Raw genomic sequence first — 17,876 nt, 5'->3', positions numbered from 1 at the left:
ACTTTAAAATCTATTCTGAATGTAACTGGCAGCCAGTGTAGAGACCTGAGGACAGGTGTGATGTGCTCTGATTTTCTGGTTCTGGTCAGAATTCTGGCTGCAGCGTTCTGGATGAGCTGCAACTGTCTGACTGTCTTTTTAGGAAGACCAGTGAGGAGTCCATTACAGTAATCCACCCTGCTGCTGATAAAAGCATGAACAAGTTTTTCTAAATCTTCACTAGAAACAAAGCATCTGATTCTTGCTATGTTTTTGAGATGATAGTATGCTGATTTACTGACTGCTTTGACATGACTGTTGAAACTCAGATCTGACTCCAGAGTCACACCAAGATTCTTGACCTTATTTTTTGTTGTTTGACCTTTAGTGCCAAGGTACGCATTTACCTTGAGAACCTCATCTTTGTTTCCAAACACAATCATCTCAGTTTTCTCTTTGTTTAACTGAAGAAAGTTTTGGCACATCCAATTGCTCATTTCATCAATGCATTGGCAGAGGGTGTCAATGGGGCTGTAGTCATTAGGCTGTAAGGCTAGGTAGATCTGAGTGTCATCAGCATAGCTGTGGTAGGAGATTTGGTTCTTTTTCATTATTTGGCTTAGAGGGAGCATGTAAAGGTTGAACAGCAGAGGTGCCAGAATCGAGCCTTGTGGGACTCCACATGTCATGGGTGTCCACCTCGACCTGTGGTCACCTATACTGACATGGTAACCTCTCCCTTCAAGGTAAGATCTAAACCATTTGAGGACTGTGCCAGACAGCCCAACCCAGTTTTCCAGCCTATCCAGAAGTATGCTGTGATCGACAGTGTCAAATGCAGCACTGAGATCCAACAATACCAGCACTGTTATTTTACCTGAATCTGTATTTAGGCGTATATCATTGATTATCTTTATAAGAGCGCTCTCTGTACTGTGATGTGCTCTGAAACCAGATTGAAAATTGTCTAAACACCCCCTGAAGTTTAAGAACTTGTTAACCTGGTTAAAAACAACTTTTTCAATGATTTTGCCAATGAAAGGGAGATTTGAGATTGGCCTGTAATTGCTCAATAGGGTGTTATCCAGGTTGCTCTTCTTCAAGAGGGGTTTAACAACTGCAGTTTTAAGTGAGGTTGGAAAAATCCCTGATAGAAGTGAAGCATTTACCACTTTTAGAAGATCCATGTCTAAACAGGTAAACACTGTTTTGAAGAATGATGTGGGGAGCGTGTAGCCTTTCTTAACCAGGCCAAGTGTATCATGTTGATATCTCCAAACAGCTTTGCACTTGATATGGATATGTATTACTCCTTATCTTCAACTTTATTTTTTCTGACTTCTGCGCATCCTAATATTAGCGTTGGTTTCTTGCCTCCTGGATTATTTTTTTTCCATCAAGACCAATGGTGATCCTCAGCCGCTGTGGCCAAACTTAACACGCTACATCATTACTGGAGCGTCCGGTTTCCTTCTTTTCATGGTTAACAGTTACTGCCTTTGTTTATCCATGATACTGTAATGAAAATGTGAGTGTTTGTGTGCACGGGTGTGTTTGGACTCACAATGGAGGAATGCAAGATGGTTTTATGTGCGTGTGTGTGTGTGTGTGTGTCCGTTAATTCACACCCCCAAAATGCTTTCTAACCTTGAGTTATTGTGGTACTTCAGTTGACAGATCTAGTGTTACTGTAAATCCAACGGACAAAAACACCTGTGATATGTGAAAACCGAATCAGTTAACCCATGTATAACTCTGACTAACTTATTGTAGGCTAGGAAATCCGGACTAAATGAGTGTCTGGCTGCGTTTGGGTCAGCTCTCCTCATGTATCAGCAAGTAAGTGTTATGTTAATCTTAGACTTGTATATGTTGGATTCGTCTGTACCGGCCTGTGTTTGTTCCCACAAATTCTCCACGAAACGCGCGGAAGACTCTCTGTCTTGATATTTCCGAGTCTGGGCAGAGATCGTGTGGCCTTTAGGAAGAAATTCAGTCCACTTGCCTGTGTTTTTTGTTGTCTAGTGTCTGATAAATGAGTGGAAAGCAGGTGTAGATGTGGACTGCACTTTTTTGCCATACTGAATAATGCCACCTTTCTCCAGTTTAACAGGAGAAGCCAATGAATGGTATAAAGTTTGGGCTTTTATTTTCTCCTTTTTTTGAGAACTCGGCCAAATTCGGAGCAATATGTGATGGCTAATCTTTTGAATTGGACGAAATGTTTACATAGCACAGTGTGCCAAAGTCATTTGCTGTAAATCAAAACATGAAAACACACTTCAACTTCAGATTAGGACAGTTTGATTATTATCTTTTTTTTTTTTTTGTAAATGAAGGACAATGTGACCCCAACTTTTTTTTTATGTCTTTTTGGTTTCCTTGAAAGCCAGTTTTAGGAAGATCTTGATGTTGCGGAGGAAACAGCATGGGGTCAGCAGTTGTAATGGTGTATATGTGTGTATATACAGTATGTATGTCCATGCATGTACATTTACACATTCAGTTGCAGTTATAGTGATTTGGTCGACTGTACAGCGCTTGTATTTGTTCATTGTTTTATAGATATTGCCAACGTTTGAATGACGGAAAATAATTAAATTAAATAATAAAAAAAAAATTATATACAAATCCGGTGTCTTAAGTGTTTTCGCTAAATTAATGGTACATTCACATGACAACAAAGTGCTAAAAATTGGGAATTTCCTTTATTCTTTTGAATGTTTTCAGGTACAGGCGGCAATGTTCAGACAATTCCTGTTTACATGAATGTGTGGTGAATACATTTAAACAATATAATATATATATAGGAATATTTTGTACAAGAAGGAATTTATTACTGTAAATTATTGATAAACTAGATGAACCATGTGGAACCATGTGGACTGGATTGTGAATAATATTGCAGTTCATACTCACCTGCTGCCTTATTAGGTACACCTGTCCAACTGCTCGTTAACGCAAATTTCTAATCAGCCAATTGGCTGCAACTCAATGCATTTACAGTAGGCATGTAGACATGGTCAAGATGATCTGCTGCAGTTCAAACTGAGCATCAGAATGGTGAAGAAAGTTGATTTAAGTGACTTTGAACGTGGCATGGTTGTTGGTGCCAGATGGGCTGGTCTGAGTATTTCAGAAATTGCTGATCAACTGGGATTTTCACGCACAACCATCTCTAGGGTTTACAGAGAATTGTATAACAAAGACAAAAATATGCAGTGAGCGGCAGTTTTGTGGTTGCAAATGCCTTGTTGATGTCAGAGGAGAATGGTCAGACTGGTTCCAGCTGATAGAAAGACAACAGTAACTCAGATAACCACTCATTACAATCGAGGTATGCAGAAGAGCATCTCTGAACGCACAACACGTCCAACCTCGAGGCGGACGGACTACAGCAACAGAAAACCACACTGGGTGCCACTACTGTCAGCTAAGAACAGGAAACTGAGGTTACAATTCGCACAGGCTCACCAAAATTGGACAATAGAAGATTGGAAAAACGTTGCCTGGTCTGAGTCTCGATTTTTGCTGTGACATTCAGATGGGAGGGTCAGAATTTGGCCTCAACAACATGAAAGCATGGATCCATCCTGCCTTGTATCAACGGTTTAGGCTGCTGCTGGTGATGTAATGGTGCGGGGGATATTTTCTTGGCACACTTTGGGCCCATTAGGAATAATTGAGTTAATGCCACAACCTATTTGAGTATTGTTGCTTATCATGTCCACCCTTTTATGACCACAGTGTACCCATTTTCTGATGGCTACTTCCAGAAGGATAACACTCCATGTCATAAAGCAACAATCATTTTCATTTATTGAACATAACAATGAGTTCACTGTACTCAAATGGCCTCCACAGTCCCCAGATCTCAATCCTATAGAGCACCATTGGGATGTGGTGGAACAGGAGATTCGCATCCTAAATGTGCAGCTGACAAATCTGCAGCAACTGCGTGATGCTATCATGTCAATATGGACCAAAGTCTCTGAGGAATATTTACAGTATTACTTGATTCTGTACCATGAAGTAGTAAGGCAGTTCTGAAGGCAAAAGGGGTCCAACAGGTACTAGTAAGGTGTAAGGTGTACCTAATAAAGAGCCTGGTGAGTGTTTAGTCTATATGCTGTGCTACATCTTTAAATGCGTGTATGTCAGGTTCAGAAATGTACTCTTCCCTTTACATTTACTCCTTGGGATAGATTGTTTTTACTATTCTTGTTATTTTTGTATTTATTTAAGCATTCATAAAAACTGGCATCTTTTGTCTTCTGTGAAATAATACAATGTAACCAATTAATTTAATCAAAATATGATTCATTATTACCATAATAATATTACAAATAAAATATAGAAAATATACAATGCAAAAAGGGGGGAAAATACATTGAATCTGGTATACTAATGTTTTGTTTGTGGTAACTGCATTTTAGCAAATTTCATTGGACTAAGCAGTGTTTAATTGCGTAAGTTGCAGTATATTATTTTCGATGAAATCCTGCAGTTGAAATTAAAATCCCAATCCCTGAAATCTCGATGAAATGGAGTTATCCAATGAGGTTTTTTTTTTTTTTTATAAGTGCAGTAGCATTTATACAACATGTGACCGTCACTCAAAAATTATTGTTTGCTGTTTGTTCTTATTTAAAATGAGCTGAATCAACACAATTGTTGTGGGTTTTTTTTTTTTTTTTTTTGGAACAATTTAATGATTTTATGTTCAATCATCTCAAGCTCTTATCAGATGGATGGGAAGCGACAGTGTACAGCCATTTTCAGATATCTTCAGAAATGTTCAATAGGATTTAGGTCTGGGCTCTTGCCTGGCCACTCCAGGACATTCACTAAATTGTTGTGAAGCCACTCCATTGATGTTTTGGTGGTGTGCTTTGGGTCAGTGTCCTGCTGGAAGATGAACTGGGGCGTCTGAGGTCAAGAGCTCTCTGAAGCAGGTTTTCATTCAGGATGTCTCTGTACATTGCTGCTTTCATCTTTCCCTCTATCCTGACTAGTCTTCCAGTTCCTGCTGCTGAAAAACATCCCTACAGAATGATGCTGCAACCACCATGCTTCACCGTAGGGATGGTATTAGCCTGGTGATGAGCGGTGCCTGGTTTTGTCAAACGTAACACCCGGCATTCACCTCAAAGAGTTCAATTTTAGTCTCATCAAACCAGAGAATTTTGTTTATTATGGTCTGATTGGTGGATTGCTGCACAGATGGTGGTCCTTCTGTAAGGTTCTCCTCTCTTCACAAAAGATCGCTGGAGCTCAGACAGAGTGACCATTGGGTTAATGATCACCTCCCTGACTAAGGCCCTTTTCCCCCGATCACTCAGCTTAGATGGCCGACCAGCTCTAGGAAGAGTCCTGGTGGGTCCAAACATCTTCCACTGACGGATGATGGAGGCCGCTATGCTCTTGGACCTTTCAGAGCAGCAGAAATTTTTCTGTAACCTTCCCCAGCCTTGTGCCTCGAGACAATCCTGTCTTGGAAGTCTACAGACAAATCTTCATGCTTGGTTTGTGCTTCGACATGCACTGTCAACCCTGAGACCTTATATAGACAGGTGTATGCCTTTTCAAATCAAGTCCAATCAACTGAATTTACCACAGGTGAACTCCAATTAAGCTGCTGAAACATCTCAAGAATGATCAGTGGAAACAGACTGTACCTGAGCTCAATTTAGAGCTTCACAGCAAAGGCTGTGAATACTTCTGTACATGTAATTTTTCAGCTTTTTTATTTTTAATAAATTTGCAACAATTAAAAAAAAATCTTTTTTTCACGTTGTCATTATGGGCTATTGTGTGTAGAATTCAAATAAATGAATTTAATACAATTTGGAATAAGACTAACATCATAAAATGTGTAAAAAAAAAAAGTGAAGCGCTGAATACTTACTGGATGCACTGTAAGTTAACTTGTGAATTGTGTGGAAGCCAGCAATTTATTATATTATTTATTTATTTATTTATTTATTTATTTATTTATTTATTTATTTATTTATTTATTTATTTATTTATTTATTTATTTATTTATTTTTTAGTTTTGTTGTTTTCTTTGCACTGAAAGATGCAATTAAGTACTTTGGAGGGAACAAAAATGTATAAATCACATTTATTAGTGTGCAAATTGGTGTAAACACACAGAGGCAGGGAGGTGAAGCACAGATCAGTTTGATACAGTGAGGCTGAACGTTACACACAACACACGGAAATATACTCTCACATACAGCTTTATCATTTCAACATTCACAGTGAGGAGACGAAACCGACCACCAAGCTTTATACAGCAAGACACTTCACCTTCACAACATTCATACATGAAAATACACACACGTCCAACACTGGCTTCTCCTTCAGATGACCAGATATTGATGAATTTGGTCCAGTAAATGAGTGTTCAGACTATATATTTGTCATAGCTGTTTTGATATTAAAACCTTTTTTTTTTTTTTTTTTTTTACCATGCCATATGAAGCTGACCCTAAAGTGTACTCTTCAAAGTTAGTGGCCAGTGCAAAAGCAGAATCTGTTTTTCTTCTAACGCGTTACACCATGAGCTTTGATTAAAACTTTTAAGGTTGCCGACTGTTTTCAGGCTTATTACAGGTGATATTCTTGGCAAAGATGTTTCATAGCACCCAGACTGATCTCCTACAATATATTGCACTACAGTAGACACTGTAGTTACAAAACCCTGAGGACAAACACCTCTCTCGTGCTATTAAGGCCCATTCACACCAAGGATGACCATAATCATACATGACTGATAACAATTAGCAACATCCATAACACCACTATAACAATAACTGCACAGAGAAATGCTAGCTGGAACAAGGTCGGGGCAGATAAACAATAAAACGATCATAAAAGCCAAAACCAAATTTAAACATGAGGTTGTCATTCAGTGTGTCTCTATGTAGTTCAGGTAGTATGGCAAGCCGTTTTATTGAAGGGTTCATCCAAAAAGAAAATTTCCTCAGCATTTACTCACTCAAGTGGTTCTAAACATTCATGAATTTGTTTTTTCTGGTAAACAAAAAAGAAATATTCTGAAGAATGTTAGATAAACAACCATTGACTTCCATGGTAAGAACAAAAAATACTATGGAAGAACAAGGCTGCTTATTTCCCTCATTCTTCTTCAGTATGTTCTTTGTGTTGACCAGTAGTAAGAAACTCAAATAGGTTTGGAACAAGTGGAGGATAAGTAAATGACTTTTATTTATTAATTTATTTATTATTATTTTATTATTATTTATTTATTTTTATTTTTTTTTACTTTTTTGGGGGCGAACTGTGCCTTTAAATCTAAAATTTGTATTTATCTCTAATTTAATGCTGCAGATTTTAGTAATTTATTTTATTAGGGATTTTTATATTAGAGATGCCCTTGACTGAAGTTTTTTTTTGTCAACTAATAGTTGTTTATTTTTAACCATTAGTCGATTATTTGATCATTAAACATGTAAATCACAATAATGAGCATTTAATTGTCTGTGCAGACTAATAAGTGCTAAATGCATAATGCACAGCACACCGGCAGAAGTAATGATTGTGAATGTGTGAGGGGAAAACCCATATGGGGAGACTGCATTAATATTTGAACAAGTTATTTATAAACTTTCTTTGTTTATTGGCTTGAGATGGAGTCTGAGACATGAGCTCATTATCTCCACAGTGCTGAATGTGTCTGTGTGTTCAATACGGATTACAAAATCTGACAATATGTTTCCTTTTAAAACTGGATCATTTGAAACTATATTTATAGAGTTTATCTATATTTATTTTATTTCTTTTTTTCTTTGACGTGCTCATATTTCAGAAAGACTGGTTTGCTTCCATTATTTTACAAAAGTGCAATGTTTTGTTGTTATTAGAGCACACAAATAAACAGTCTTTACTGATTTGAAATCTAATACTATTTTCTGTAATGTGTATTTATATAGCGTATTTTTTGTGTATGGTTAAACACCCAAAGTGCTTCACAATCATGAGGGGGGTCTCTTCCCACCACCACCAGTGTGCAGCATCCACTTGGATGATGCAACAGCAGCTACAGGACAACAGCACCAGTGCGCTCACCACACACCAGCTATTGGTGGCGTGGAGAGACAGTGATAGAGGCAATTCAGTGGATGGGGATGGTTTGGAGGCCATGATCGTAAGGGCTGATTGAGGGACTTTGGCCAGGACACTGGGGTTACACCCCTACTCTTTACAAGAAGTGGCATGGGATCTTTAATAACCACAGAGGGTCAGGATGTCAATTTATCGTCTCATCCGAAAGATGGCGCCCACTGACATTATAGTGTCTGCTTCACTTTTACAGGGGCATTAGGACTGACACAGACCACAGGTTGAGCGCCTCCTGCTGGCCTCACTAACACCACTTCCGACAGCAACCTAGTTTTCCCATGTGGTCTCCCATCCAGGTACTGACCAGGCTCAGCCCTGCTTAGCAGTAGTGAGTAACCAGTCTTGAGCTGCAGGGTGATATGGCTGTGGCATATCTGTAGTAGGGTTGTCAAATGTATTGACATCAGTACTAATCAAATCGAGTTTGTACATCCGTTTCTTGTTAATATTTAAGCAAATTTTAGATTGATTTACAGTATTATCATATATATGACAGATCAGCTGATAGATGCAGCTTTCTGAGGTTTTAGTGTCAATATGTCTGTTCACACTTGAGCAGTGAGTTGTGAATCGATGAACATCAGAGCCAATCACAGTCACATCTGTTCAGCTTGTGAACACAATGGCCAATCAGCTGTGTTTAAGAACGTGCTCAACAGCACTCAAATAATGGCAGGAATCAATCGATTGGTATCAAATCGGTACTTTTGACAACCATAACTGAATGCGTACATGATGCGTTTTTTACTGTCACACCAGCTTTTTCATATATTTTTTCCCCATAGGGAGAATGTTTTCCTGTCTATGTTTTTGGTATGAAATTGTATGCCTTTGCTTCAGAATTTACAAAGTTCTAAAATGATTTTCTAAAAAACGATTGTCAATCATGATGTGTGCATGGACATGAGACCTTCTGACCTACAGAATTTGTATGCCCACCTTAATCTGAAAGGACCAAAAATGTACTTTGAAAGTACGTTTGAAAGCAAGTTATCGCATTAGTTGTCGCTCTGACTGCTCTACATTTCAGCTTGAAGACATTATACAAATAGTGCACATTTTTTCTGTTAACAAAACATTTTCTTTTGCATTTCCTGCCTGATGTGCTATTACACTAAATTATGTTTGCTGTTTGTTTAAACTACTTAAGTCAAATAAAATAAACTGAAACAACACAATTCTTGTGTTTTTTTTTAGGACAAATTGATGTTTAATGTTCTATCCAGTTAAATTAGTAAAAACTTCTACAGTAAGTTACCTTAATTCATTCATGTTGTTCCAATAGAAAAAAAATTGTGTAAAACCCAGATTTTTTTTGTTGTGTGTGTGTGCAGGGGCATATAATGCTGGGTTCCACATAATTCTTTCATGTTGTCCCAACATAAATCGTTTAGGTTAACTTAATTGATTTTACAAATTTAAGTAGATTGAACATAATCTAATTAAGTTGTCCCCAAAAAAACCTTTAAGAATTGTGTTGATTTAGCTCATTTGAAATAAGCAGTTTGAAGAAGCAGCAAAAATAGTGTACAGCATGATTACGGTTTATAAATAAAAATAAAATCTGACTAACACAATTTTGGTCAAAGAAGCCTGTTCTTATCGACAAGTGGTTATTTGTGGAATCTTAACTAGTATCTAATGACCAGATGCTAGAATCTTTTTAAAAAGGAATACAGAATATAGATGATACTAATAAGTACTAGTAGCATGAAATAGACTCTAGTAAGTTTTGCAATAGCTCCTGGTGTGAACGGGTCTGTACAGTTCACTGTTTGCCTGGTCAAAATAATTCCCACTGACGTGCAGATTGAAGGAGTGTGTGCTGCAAACACCCAAAAACTGCTCTGGAAATCACAGATATACAATCTTAAAATCATCTGTTGCATTTTCTCTTTGATAAGCACAGGTGGCAGTTATCGCCTGAAGTCTACTTGTTAGTGTGTTACATAGATTAGTTTAGTAGTAGAAAAATATTACAATGAAATGATAAATTCACGACAAACAAATAAGGAACAATCATTTATGAACACACCTACTGTATTTGTGATACAACATTGCTTTTGTCATGATTTAAAAAAACAAAAGATGCAGATATAAAATATGGTGTATAATATACCTATGACTAAAATTGAATGATCTAAATTACAAAGGCATAATGTAGTTTAGTATTGACTCAATAAAAAGCTTCAAAGTAATGTTTTAAGGGAAATTCAGTACCATGCACCTTAAGTGGTTTGTTGGTGTGCAGCGTTTCACTTAGTATGAAAATCAATAGGTGATGGCACAGTTAGCTGTAAATAAGAGATATTAAAGCATGTCTTTTAAATCATAATTGTATTCACTACAGTGCATCTGTTCCTTACAGTGGTAGAGGCCTATGTTTTCTTTTATGTGAATAACAAATCCAGTAATAAAAAAAGGGAGTAGTTGTTTAACGACACACAATTTGGCTTTTTTTTTTTATTGTTTTGAGTTTTAACGCCCAAAAAATCTGTCATTATTGACTCTCTTGTTCTAAGCTTTCTGCTGAGCACAGGCAAATAAATTTTAGAAAAAATGTTGATAACCTAACACTTGTTGGTATATCGACTTTCAAAGTAGGAAATAAAATATATATCTGTAAACATGAATTAAAAACAAAAGTAATTAAAACTTTATTGTTAAAGGTGCAGTAGGTGATCTGCCTAAATGCTAACCAGTTAGCATAATGTTTGAAAAAAAAATTGTCCCCTATAAAAGCCACGCCTCCTGAAATCACACGAACGCGCACATTAAAGATGACCGAGACCCTCTAGATCAGGGGTCTCAAACTCAATTTACCTGGGTGCCGCAGGAGGCAAAGTCTGGGTGAGGCTGGGCCGCATAAGGGATTTCACAAAAAAAAGTCCTCAAATGTCATTATTAACAGTTTTTATTATTTCTTCTGAACATGAAGTGTCCTGAACATTAATAGAACATTGAGTGAAGATTATGAACAGTTCTTCTGAACATGGCATCTTTTGCCTACTTCTTGCTGCCAGAGACTTGACAGCGCTTCTTCTCACAAATCTGAACCACATTTGGCTTTAGAGCGGAAGCAGTTGAGACCCTCAGTATGGCTTGAAGATGATCATCATTAAGTCTAGACCTGTACTTTGACTTATTGAAGTCCTAGGGAAAAAAGTGGGGGAACTCACTCAAAACTTCCATTCCCTCACCTAAAAAAAAGGCGTATATATGTATAAATAAAACACCCCCACCCCACTCCAGTCACATCAGTCTGTACCAGTCTGTATCTACCTATAATATCAATATATATAAGATGCAGGGCAGGCACGTGAACACATAGGGCTCAACCTGTGCAGTGCACATGCCCTTTTTAGTCTTGCATAGAAAGTGCCCTTCCAAAATGATCAAAAGTGCCCCCGCGACGCGACACACCCTCGGTCCCGCCCTTCAGTAGGCGCGCGATAACATCGCGCTCGAGTACGCGCGCGACAACACAGCTGATCAGAACGCACGCGACAACGCGCATTGAGTGACAAGCGCGCTGTGTACGGATAGAATCAGCGGAGCGGGGAGCGCTCTCTCTCCCCGCTCCGCTGATTCTGTAAGAGTACAGCGGTCGGCGCAGGCCACAAAATATTGCACTGAGGGCCGCAAATGGCCCGCGGGCTGCGAGTTTGAGACCCCTGCTCTAGATCATGTCATTCGCCAGTTAGAAAACTTTTAGTAGGCTACTTTATAATACTATCATTCTAAATGAAAAACAGTTATATTATTATATCTAGCACCGCTTCAGTTCTGTAGTTAGTGAGCAAAACTTGTCATAATGTTCAATATTAGTCCCACTCTAACACGCTTTGTCCTAAAGCGACTACTTTATGCTTACTGGTTGGCCGGCAGCATGTAGAAATTACACTAATTACTAAGCCATACTTACATGCTATTTTAGACTGAATATTCAAAATAGCATAGAAAACAATATAGGGAGCGCATCACAGGTTCTCATTGTTCAAAAATGAACCAATGAGAATATAAAACCAACTTTACCTCAGTAAAGCAGGCTAGGCGGAATAGCCATTTTTACATATGGTTAATAAAAATCGACATTAAATTTGCTGTAAAAGATCCCTCATGAAACTGAAACGTCATATCAATCTTTCGTCAGAAGGTTTCAGTTGGTGAACAACACTTCTGTGCATATAACCTATTCATTAAAAACAACAACAAAATCTACATCAGCTTTGCGTTACTAAAGTTTTAAAACATAACATTACCTGTTAAAATAAATATTTCAGCCATTGTATCATCCTTCCTCCAGCTTTAAAAAGTAACTCCAATATTGATCCAGGATTTTAAAAAGTTTTAATTTAATTCAGCTTTTGTTTTTACTGCTGTCACTCATGTCCATGTGACCACAGCGCACATGTACTCTCAAACAGTGACTCTGCGTGAACAGAGGTGCGCAGTTGTGCAAATCTACATTTGCTGACTGACAGTTTGGGCTACTTATCAGAATTATCGGCCCAATAAATTTTAATTGAATGAACATTTTTTAGTTTTATATCTTACCCAGAATAAAAAAATACATATAAATACATTTAGATAATTTACCTTAAACATAACTAGGCCCAACTGGAGTCTGCGTGCGCATAATACCGCAGATTTTTAGCCCATAATTAATTCTGTTCATTTACTTGAGTAAATGTGTGTAAATCTATATTTATTCAGTTTTTTTATACTTAATTTCAGAAATATTGTTGACATGTAAAAATGTTCATCTGATTTATGTACAATGCAGTTTGTAAAGTAATATTTTCTGTCTTTTACTAGAAATATGACAAACTTGCTTTATTTGCCAAATAAAGTGAATCTAATTGGATTTGCATTGTAAACATTAAATAAAAGTTAAAAAGATATTATTTTTATTTCATATATTAAGCTTTTAGTTATCATACTCCCAAAATATATCCACAGAAATCCACATACTTTTACCAAAATTCTCCACAGAAATAGCAAAAAACGTCAGCAGATTCCGTCTGGCTGAAGAGACTTTTACCCAGCACAACCAAAAATGTTTTTGAAGACAGTCACCTACTGCACCTTTAAGAAATAACTACACAATTGTTCTACAGTGTTTTGAAAGTAAATATTAAAATGGAATTTGAACAAATTGATTTCATAATAGGAACAATTTTGTTGTCATAGCCAATAGCCTAGTGTTTAAGTGGGCCAAAATATAGCACCATGGTGCTCACGGTGACCCGAGTTCAATTCCTGTCTAAAGGTCCTTTGCCGTCCCTTCTCCTCTCTCTTCTCCCAATATTTTTTTGTTTGTAACCTCCACCATTCTATTTAAATTAAAAGTGAAACCCCTCTAAAAATAATAATAATCATTTTAAAAAAAGATCAATTTTGTTTAACTTTTAATGAACTGAATTACATGGTTTCAGAAGTTTCTTTAATTATTGTTATTTTATTTATTTATTTTTAGTAGTATTAAGATTGACCATCACAATGTAATGTAGACTAGAAAAATTACAAACAGAAAAAAAACAATTCATAGGAATTCATAGGACCCTACAGTGGTCATCATATGTTGTATGAATGTGACACAGTGATACAGTGGGACATGTTTGACTACTTTAAATATATATTACCTGAGGGAAATATTTCAGTATGGATCTGTGTCTGCTCTCTGATGGGACAAATTACACCACATGCTGCAATTGTACCATAATTATTACAATATAATAACATTGAGAACTGATCTTGTTATAGATTCTACAACAGCAAAAGACCACATCCAGTAAATCCACCTGGTTACAGGTAGTGAGACATTCTTCTTAAGTCTTTTCATTCATTTTTCGTGAAAACATCAATGCCCCTAGTCGATTTAAATTACACACAATAAAAATATATAAATGAATTATAAGAAATCATATTTACATTATTTTTGGTATACTACTGTATATTGGGCCCTTTTTTCTTACTAGATTTATAATAAGTTCACTAACAGAATCATAGGGATAACAATGAAAGGCAGATGAAGGATTTTTATATATGGAGTGCTAAATATAGGAAAATCTCATTTGGAATGATTATGATTTCAAATATTTGAATATATTTAAAATCTGCAAATCCTACTTGTTCTACTATTTCAATGTGCAAAAAAACAACTGGGGAAGCATAGTAGTAGTGCCATGTGTACCTGGCATAATACATTATCTGTATCACTAACATTGTTGCCTTTTATTAAAAAAAGAGTCATAAAGATAAATATTAAGTGATATAAAATAGAAAAAGGCCAGATATTTGAAAGAACATCAACGATGCTCCGCGATTAAACATGTGAATTGCATTACATTCTTGTTTTTGCTGATTACACATCTCAGTTGAGTTTCTACAGTATGCTTATCAGTGCTGAATGTTGGATATGCCGCTCACAAACAGAGAGAATTCACAAAATGGTGTACCTCAAGGGTTCAATACTACGTCGACACTATTACTGGAACTCTATTGATAAAAATCATTGCACATCTACAAAGGGCACGATGTTTTTTTATGTTTCTCATGCAGCAAGTGTTACAGTGATGTACTGTATGTACAGTGGACTAAAGAGACTTGTCAAATGGCTGAATGGGATCTAAAATGTGAGTTTAGATGTGAAAAAAAAACATCCCTTTTCAACCAGACTTGGCACGTTTTGTGTTACGTACAGGATTTGATTATTCTAAGTGACCCTAGAGGGCAGAGGGTTTTGTGTGTGTGTGTGTGTGTGTGTGTGTGTGTGTGTGTGTTACTGTTGTTGTGTTTGAAACAGCATTCGGTTTCTTTCATTGAGTGGGTGAGCAGTCGTCCATATCCAGAAGCTCTTTGACCAGCCTCTCGCCGAACTGCGCTCGACTGTAGCGCTTAACGTGGTAGGCGTCTGACATCTTGTAGAGGATATAGGCATTGTTGATGGCAATGCTGATGGTCAGCCAGAACACTTGCTGCCAGGTCTTATTGGGCTTGTGGAAAATGAAATACCTAGTTGGAAAAAGAGTTGTAAATCCATGTGGATGCAGTACTCTTTGGATAAGGGATGCACAGAGGGAGAGTTCACCCAAAAATGAAAATCTGTTGATGATTTACTTACCTTCAGGCCATTCGAGTTGTAGGTGACTTCTTCGGTGGAACATTAAAGAAGATTTTTAGCTGAAACTCTGGTTCTTGGTGATTCAGGAAATGAAAGTCAATACTAGCACTCATGCACCAATTATCAAGCGCTATTATCTATGATGGCTCATGACTAAACAAAGGAGCTAATTTGAGTGTGCACATTGAATGTGCAAAATGGCACACACAAAAGCCCTTTTCTGTGGCTCTAACTATCAAAAAATGCCACACCATACAGACTGCTGCTTTCATATTATTTCAGCACAGTTTGGGCTAAATACAGTGTCATCAGACTTTAGTCATTAACATATTTATAAGAAACTAAAAAAAGCACATGTCAGGGCATGCCAAATACTTCACCAGAGCCTAAAAAACCCCTAAGACCCCAGAGGGCTTATAAAACCTCTTCTGGCTCATTCTGTTTTGCTGTGAGGCAATTCAACAGTTCCCACTTAGATATGCTTAGCGTTTATGGCAGGTTTGGCATGCTGTCCAGGGAGAGAACCCTGAGCTTGGAGATACTTGAGCTCAAGGCTCTTTCCCGGTCAATAAGCATATGAGGGGATTCGAGATCAGGTAGGTCTCGAGAGCTCCCCTTTAGAAAAGGGTGGAAAAGGAGGAAATGGGGTGGAAGGGGGATTCTTCCAAAACAAAGATAGAGCAATAGGGAGAAAAATTATCCATTTATAGTAAGCTTGGATCACTATGATTGGACTACTGATTACAGACGAGACGGCAGTCGTGCTTAATCATATTATGTGCTCCTCTCGAAATTAGTTTGTGAAACTTCATTCTGTTAAAAATGGGCTGACCAATGAGATTGGTTGTTTGTTCACATGCCATGGGCAGATTTAGTAATTTGGGGGTCCTTAGCAGTTCCAGCCATGGGGTCCAACAGTCCTAAAATGAAACTATTTGTACTTTATGAAATGTATTTATTTACCCCCCCCCCCCCCTTATATCACTGCATCTCATATTCCATGTTTTATCTTAATGCAATTTCTAAATGATTTGTTTCTTTAAAAATTAATTCACAACTAAAAAGAATGAATTAATTGATTTTTACCTGACTTGACTGCAGGACTGCAAATTTGTGTAGATGTTTTAATTATGTTAAAATAAATTTGTTACACCCTCACTATACAAAATATGATAGAAAATGATGTTATGTGTATAATTTATACTATCCTGGGGCCCTAAGCGGCTGATTACTGTTCTTCCATTTTTGGTTAAACCTGCTCCTCCTGGTAGCGCTCAAGCACAAAGGAATTGAAGATCAATAGAATTCAATGGTAAGTTACGTTTTCACTTAATTTTCTTTCATGGCTTGTAACTTTTTTTCCTGCAAACTTTTGACCAGTTGTTTGTGTGCTGTAGTGGAGGAGCTTAAATAGACCTGAAATAGCTAAGTACACAATCAAAAAGCATGAGGGTGACAACTTTGTGAGTGTCAGAAGCATAAAACATTTGTGTACAGCAGTGATTTAGTTTCTCATAAAGCAGCATCTGTGTCAGGAAGTGGTTTTGCACATTTACTAGGCAATCACTAGGCATTAAATAAAAAAAGGTCTTGCTTAAACATGAGATAAGCATGAACATTAAACGTCCTGGTGTGCATGAGGCTAAAGTAAAGTAAATTATTGATAAAAAAAATCATAAATATTATTGATAAATTCAGGTTTGAAACACTAGAGGTTCCTGATGGTACACTGAGGTCTTAGGTAAGAAACATTATATTAATCCAAGCCCACAATCTTTTGTTTCTTGTACAGACCAATTGTTTGCTTATTATGCTTAAACGCTCAATGTGCCAGTAGCCATTGACTTAATTTCAGCTAGAAATCTTCTTTAATGGTCTGATTGGAGGGAGTCACGTACATTTTAGATGTCCTGAGGGAAGGCAAATCACCAGCTAATTTTTTTAGGGGACTGAACTCTTGCTTTGATTCCTGGTCAAACTCACTTGCTGTACTTGTCATCATATTTGCAGATGTAACTCAGGTGTGCAGCGAAGGCCTCCACAGCAAGGGGACATGGGATTTCTCCACTCTTCCTCTTAATGATCACACCTACAGTAGGAGAATAAAGAAATGTCATTCTGTCCTCGTAACAAAATGATGAGCTAACAATCTAACGTCACACGCTTGCATCACAAACTAACAAAAATCAGCTAACAACCTAGTGTCACAAGCTAACATGAATCATTAGCTAGCATCACAAGCTAACAAGAATTATTATTTAACAACCTAAAATCACTAACTAACTAGAATCAGCTAAAAAAAAAAAAAATCAAAGGGGGGCTCATAATTCTGACTTGAACGGTATATATACTTTATAGTGCTGCCCACAAGTTTAAAATACGTTTGCGATGGTAGCCAGATTGAAACACACCATTTACCCACATCATTTACACACAAACAAAACATAATTTAATTTTTAACAATAATTTTATTCATTATGACACTGTTATACACTGTTTCTTTTCAATGGGTTAAAGAAGAAGAAGAAAAAAAGAAATCCACTATTTCTCTTACTTTTATGCTATTCAGGATTCATTTGCACCCACTGACAGGTCAAATCTGCTTCTCTCTTTCAAGTTCACA

At 37.1% G+C, this 17,876-nt stretch overlaps 3 protein-coding genes across 3 annotated transcripts in view; 2 read left to right on the top strand and 1 right to left on the bottom strand.

Annotated features, from left to right (window-relative positions):
• The window catches only part of galnt2 (UDP-N-acetyl-alpha-D-galactosamine:polypeptide N-acetylgalactosaminyltransferase 2), a 180,791-nt gene extending 178,182 nt beyond the window's left edge, over positions 1 to 2,609 (top strand). The window contains 1 exon segment of the mRNA NM_001128351.1: positions 1,211 to 2,609. The gene's annotated coding sequence lies outside the window, so the exon portion shown is untranslated.
• Positions 1 to 17,876, top strand: part of cog2 (component of oligomeric golgi complex 2) — a 198,537-nt gene that overhangs the window by 119,723 nt on the left and 60,938 nt on the right. The window lies entirely within an intron of this gene.
• pgbd5 (piggyBac transposable element derived 5) overlaps positions 14,949 to 17,876 on the bottom strand; it is a 38,135-nt gene continuing 35,207 nt past the window's right edge. The window contains 2 exon segments of the mRNA NM_001145605.1: positions 14,949 to 15,144; positions 17,237 to 17,342. Coding sequence (NP_001139077.1) covers positions 14,949 to 15,144; positions 17,237 to 17,342 — 302 coding nt within the window.

The sequence above is a fragment of the Danio rerio genome, chromosome 13 (genome assembly GCF_052040795.2).
Source record: "Danio rerio strain M-AB ecotype USA chromosome 13, GRCz13ab, whole genome shotgun sequence".
In the NCBI taxonomy this organism is placed as follows: domain Eukaryota; kingdom Metazoa; phylum Chordata; class Actinopteri; order Cypriniformes; family Danionidae; genus Danio; species Danio rerio.
The sequence above is the reverse complement of the archived record's forward strand: the minus strand, read 5'-3'. Positions and strand labels throughout refer to the sequence as shown.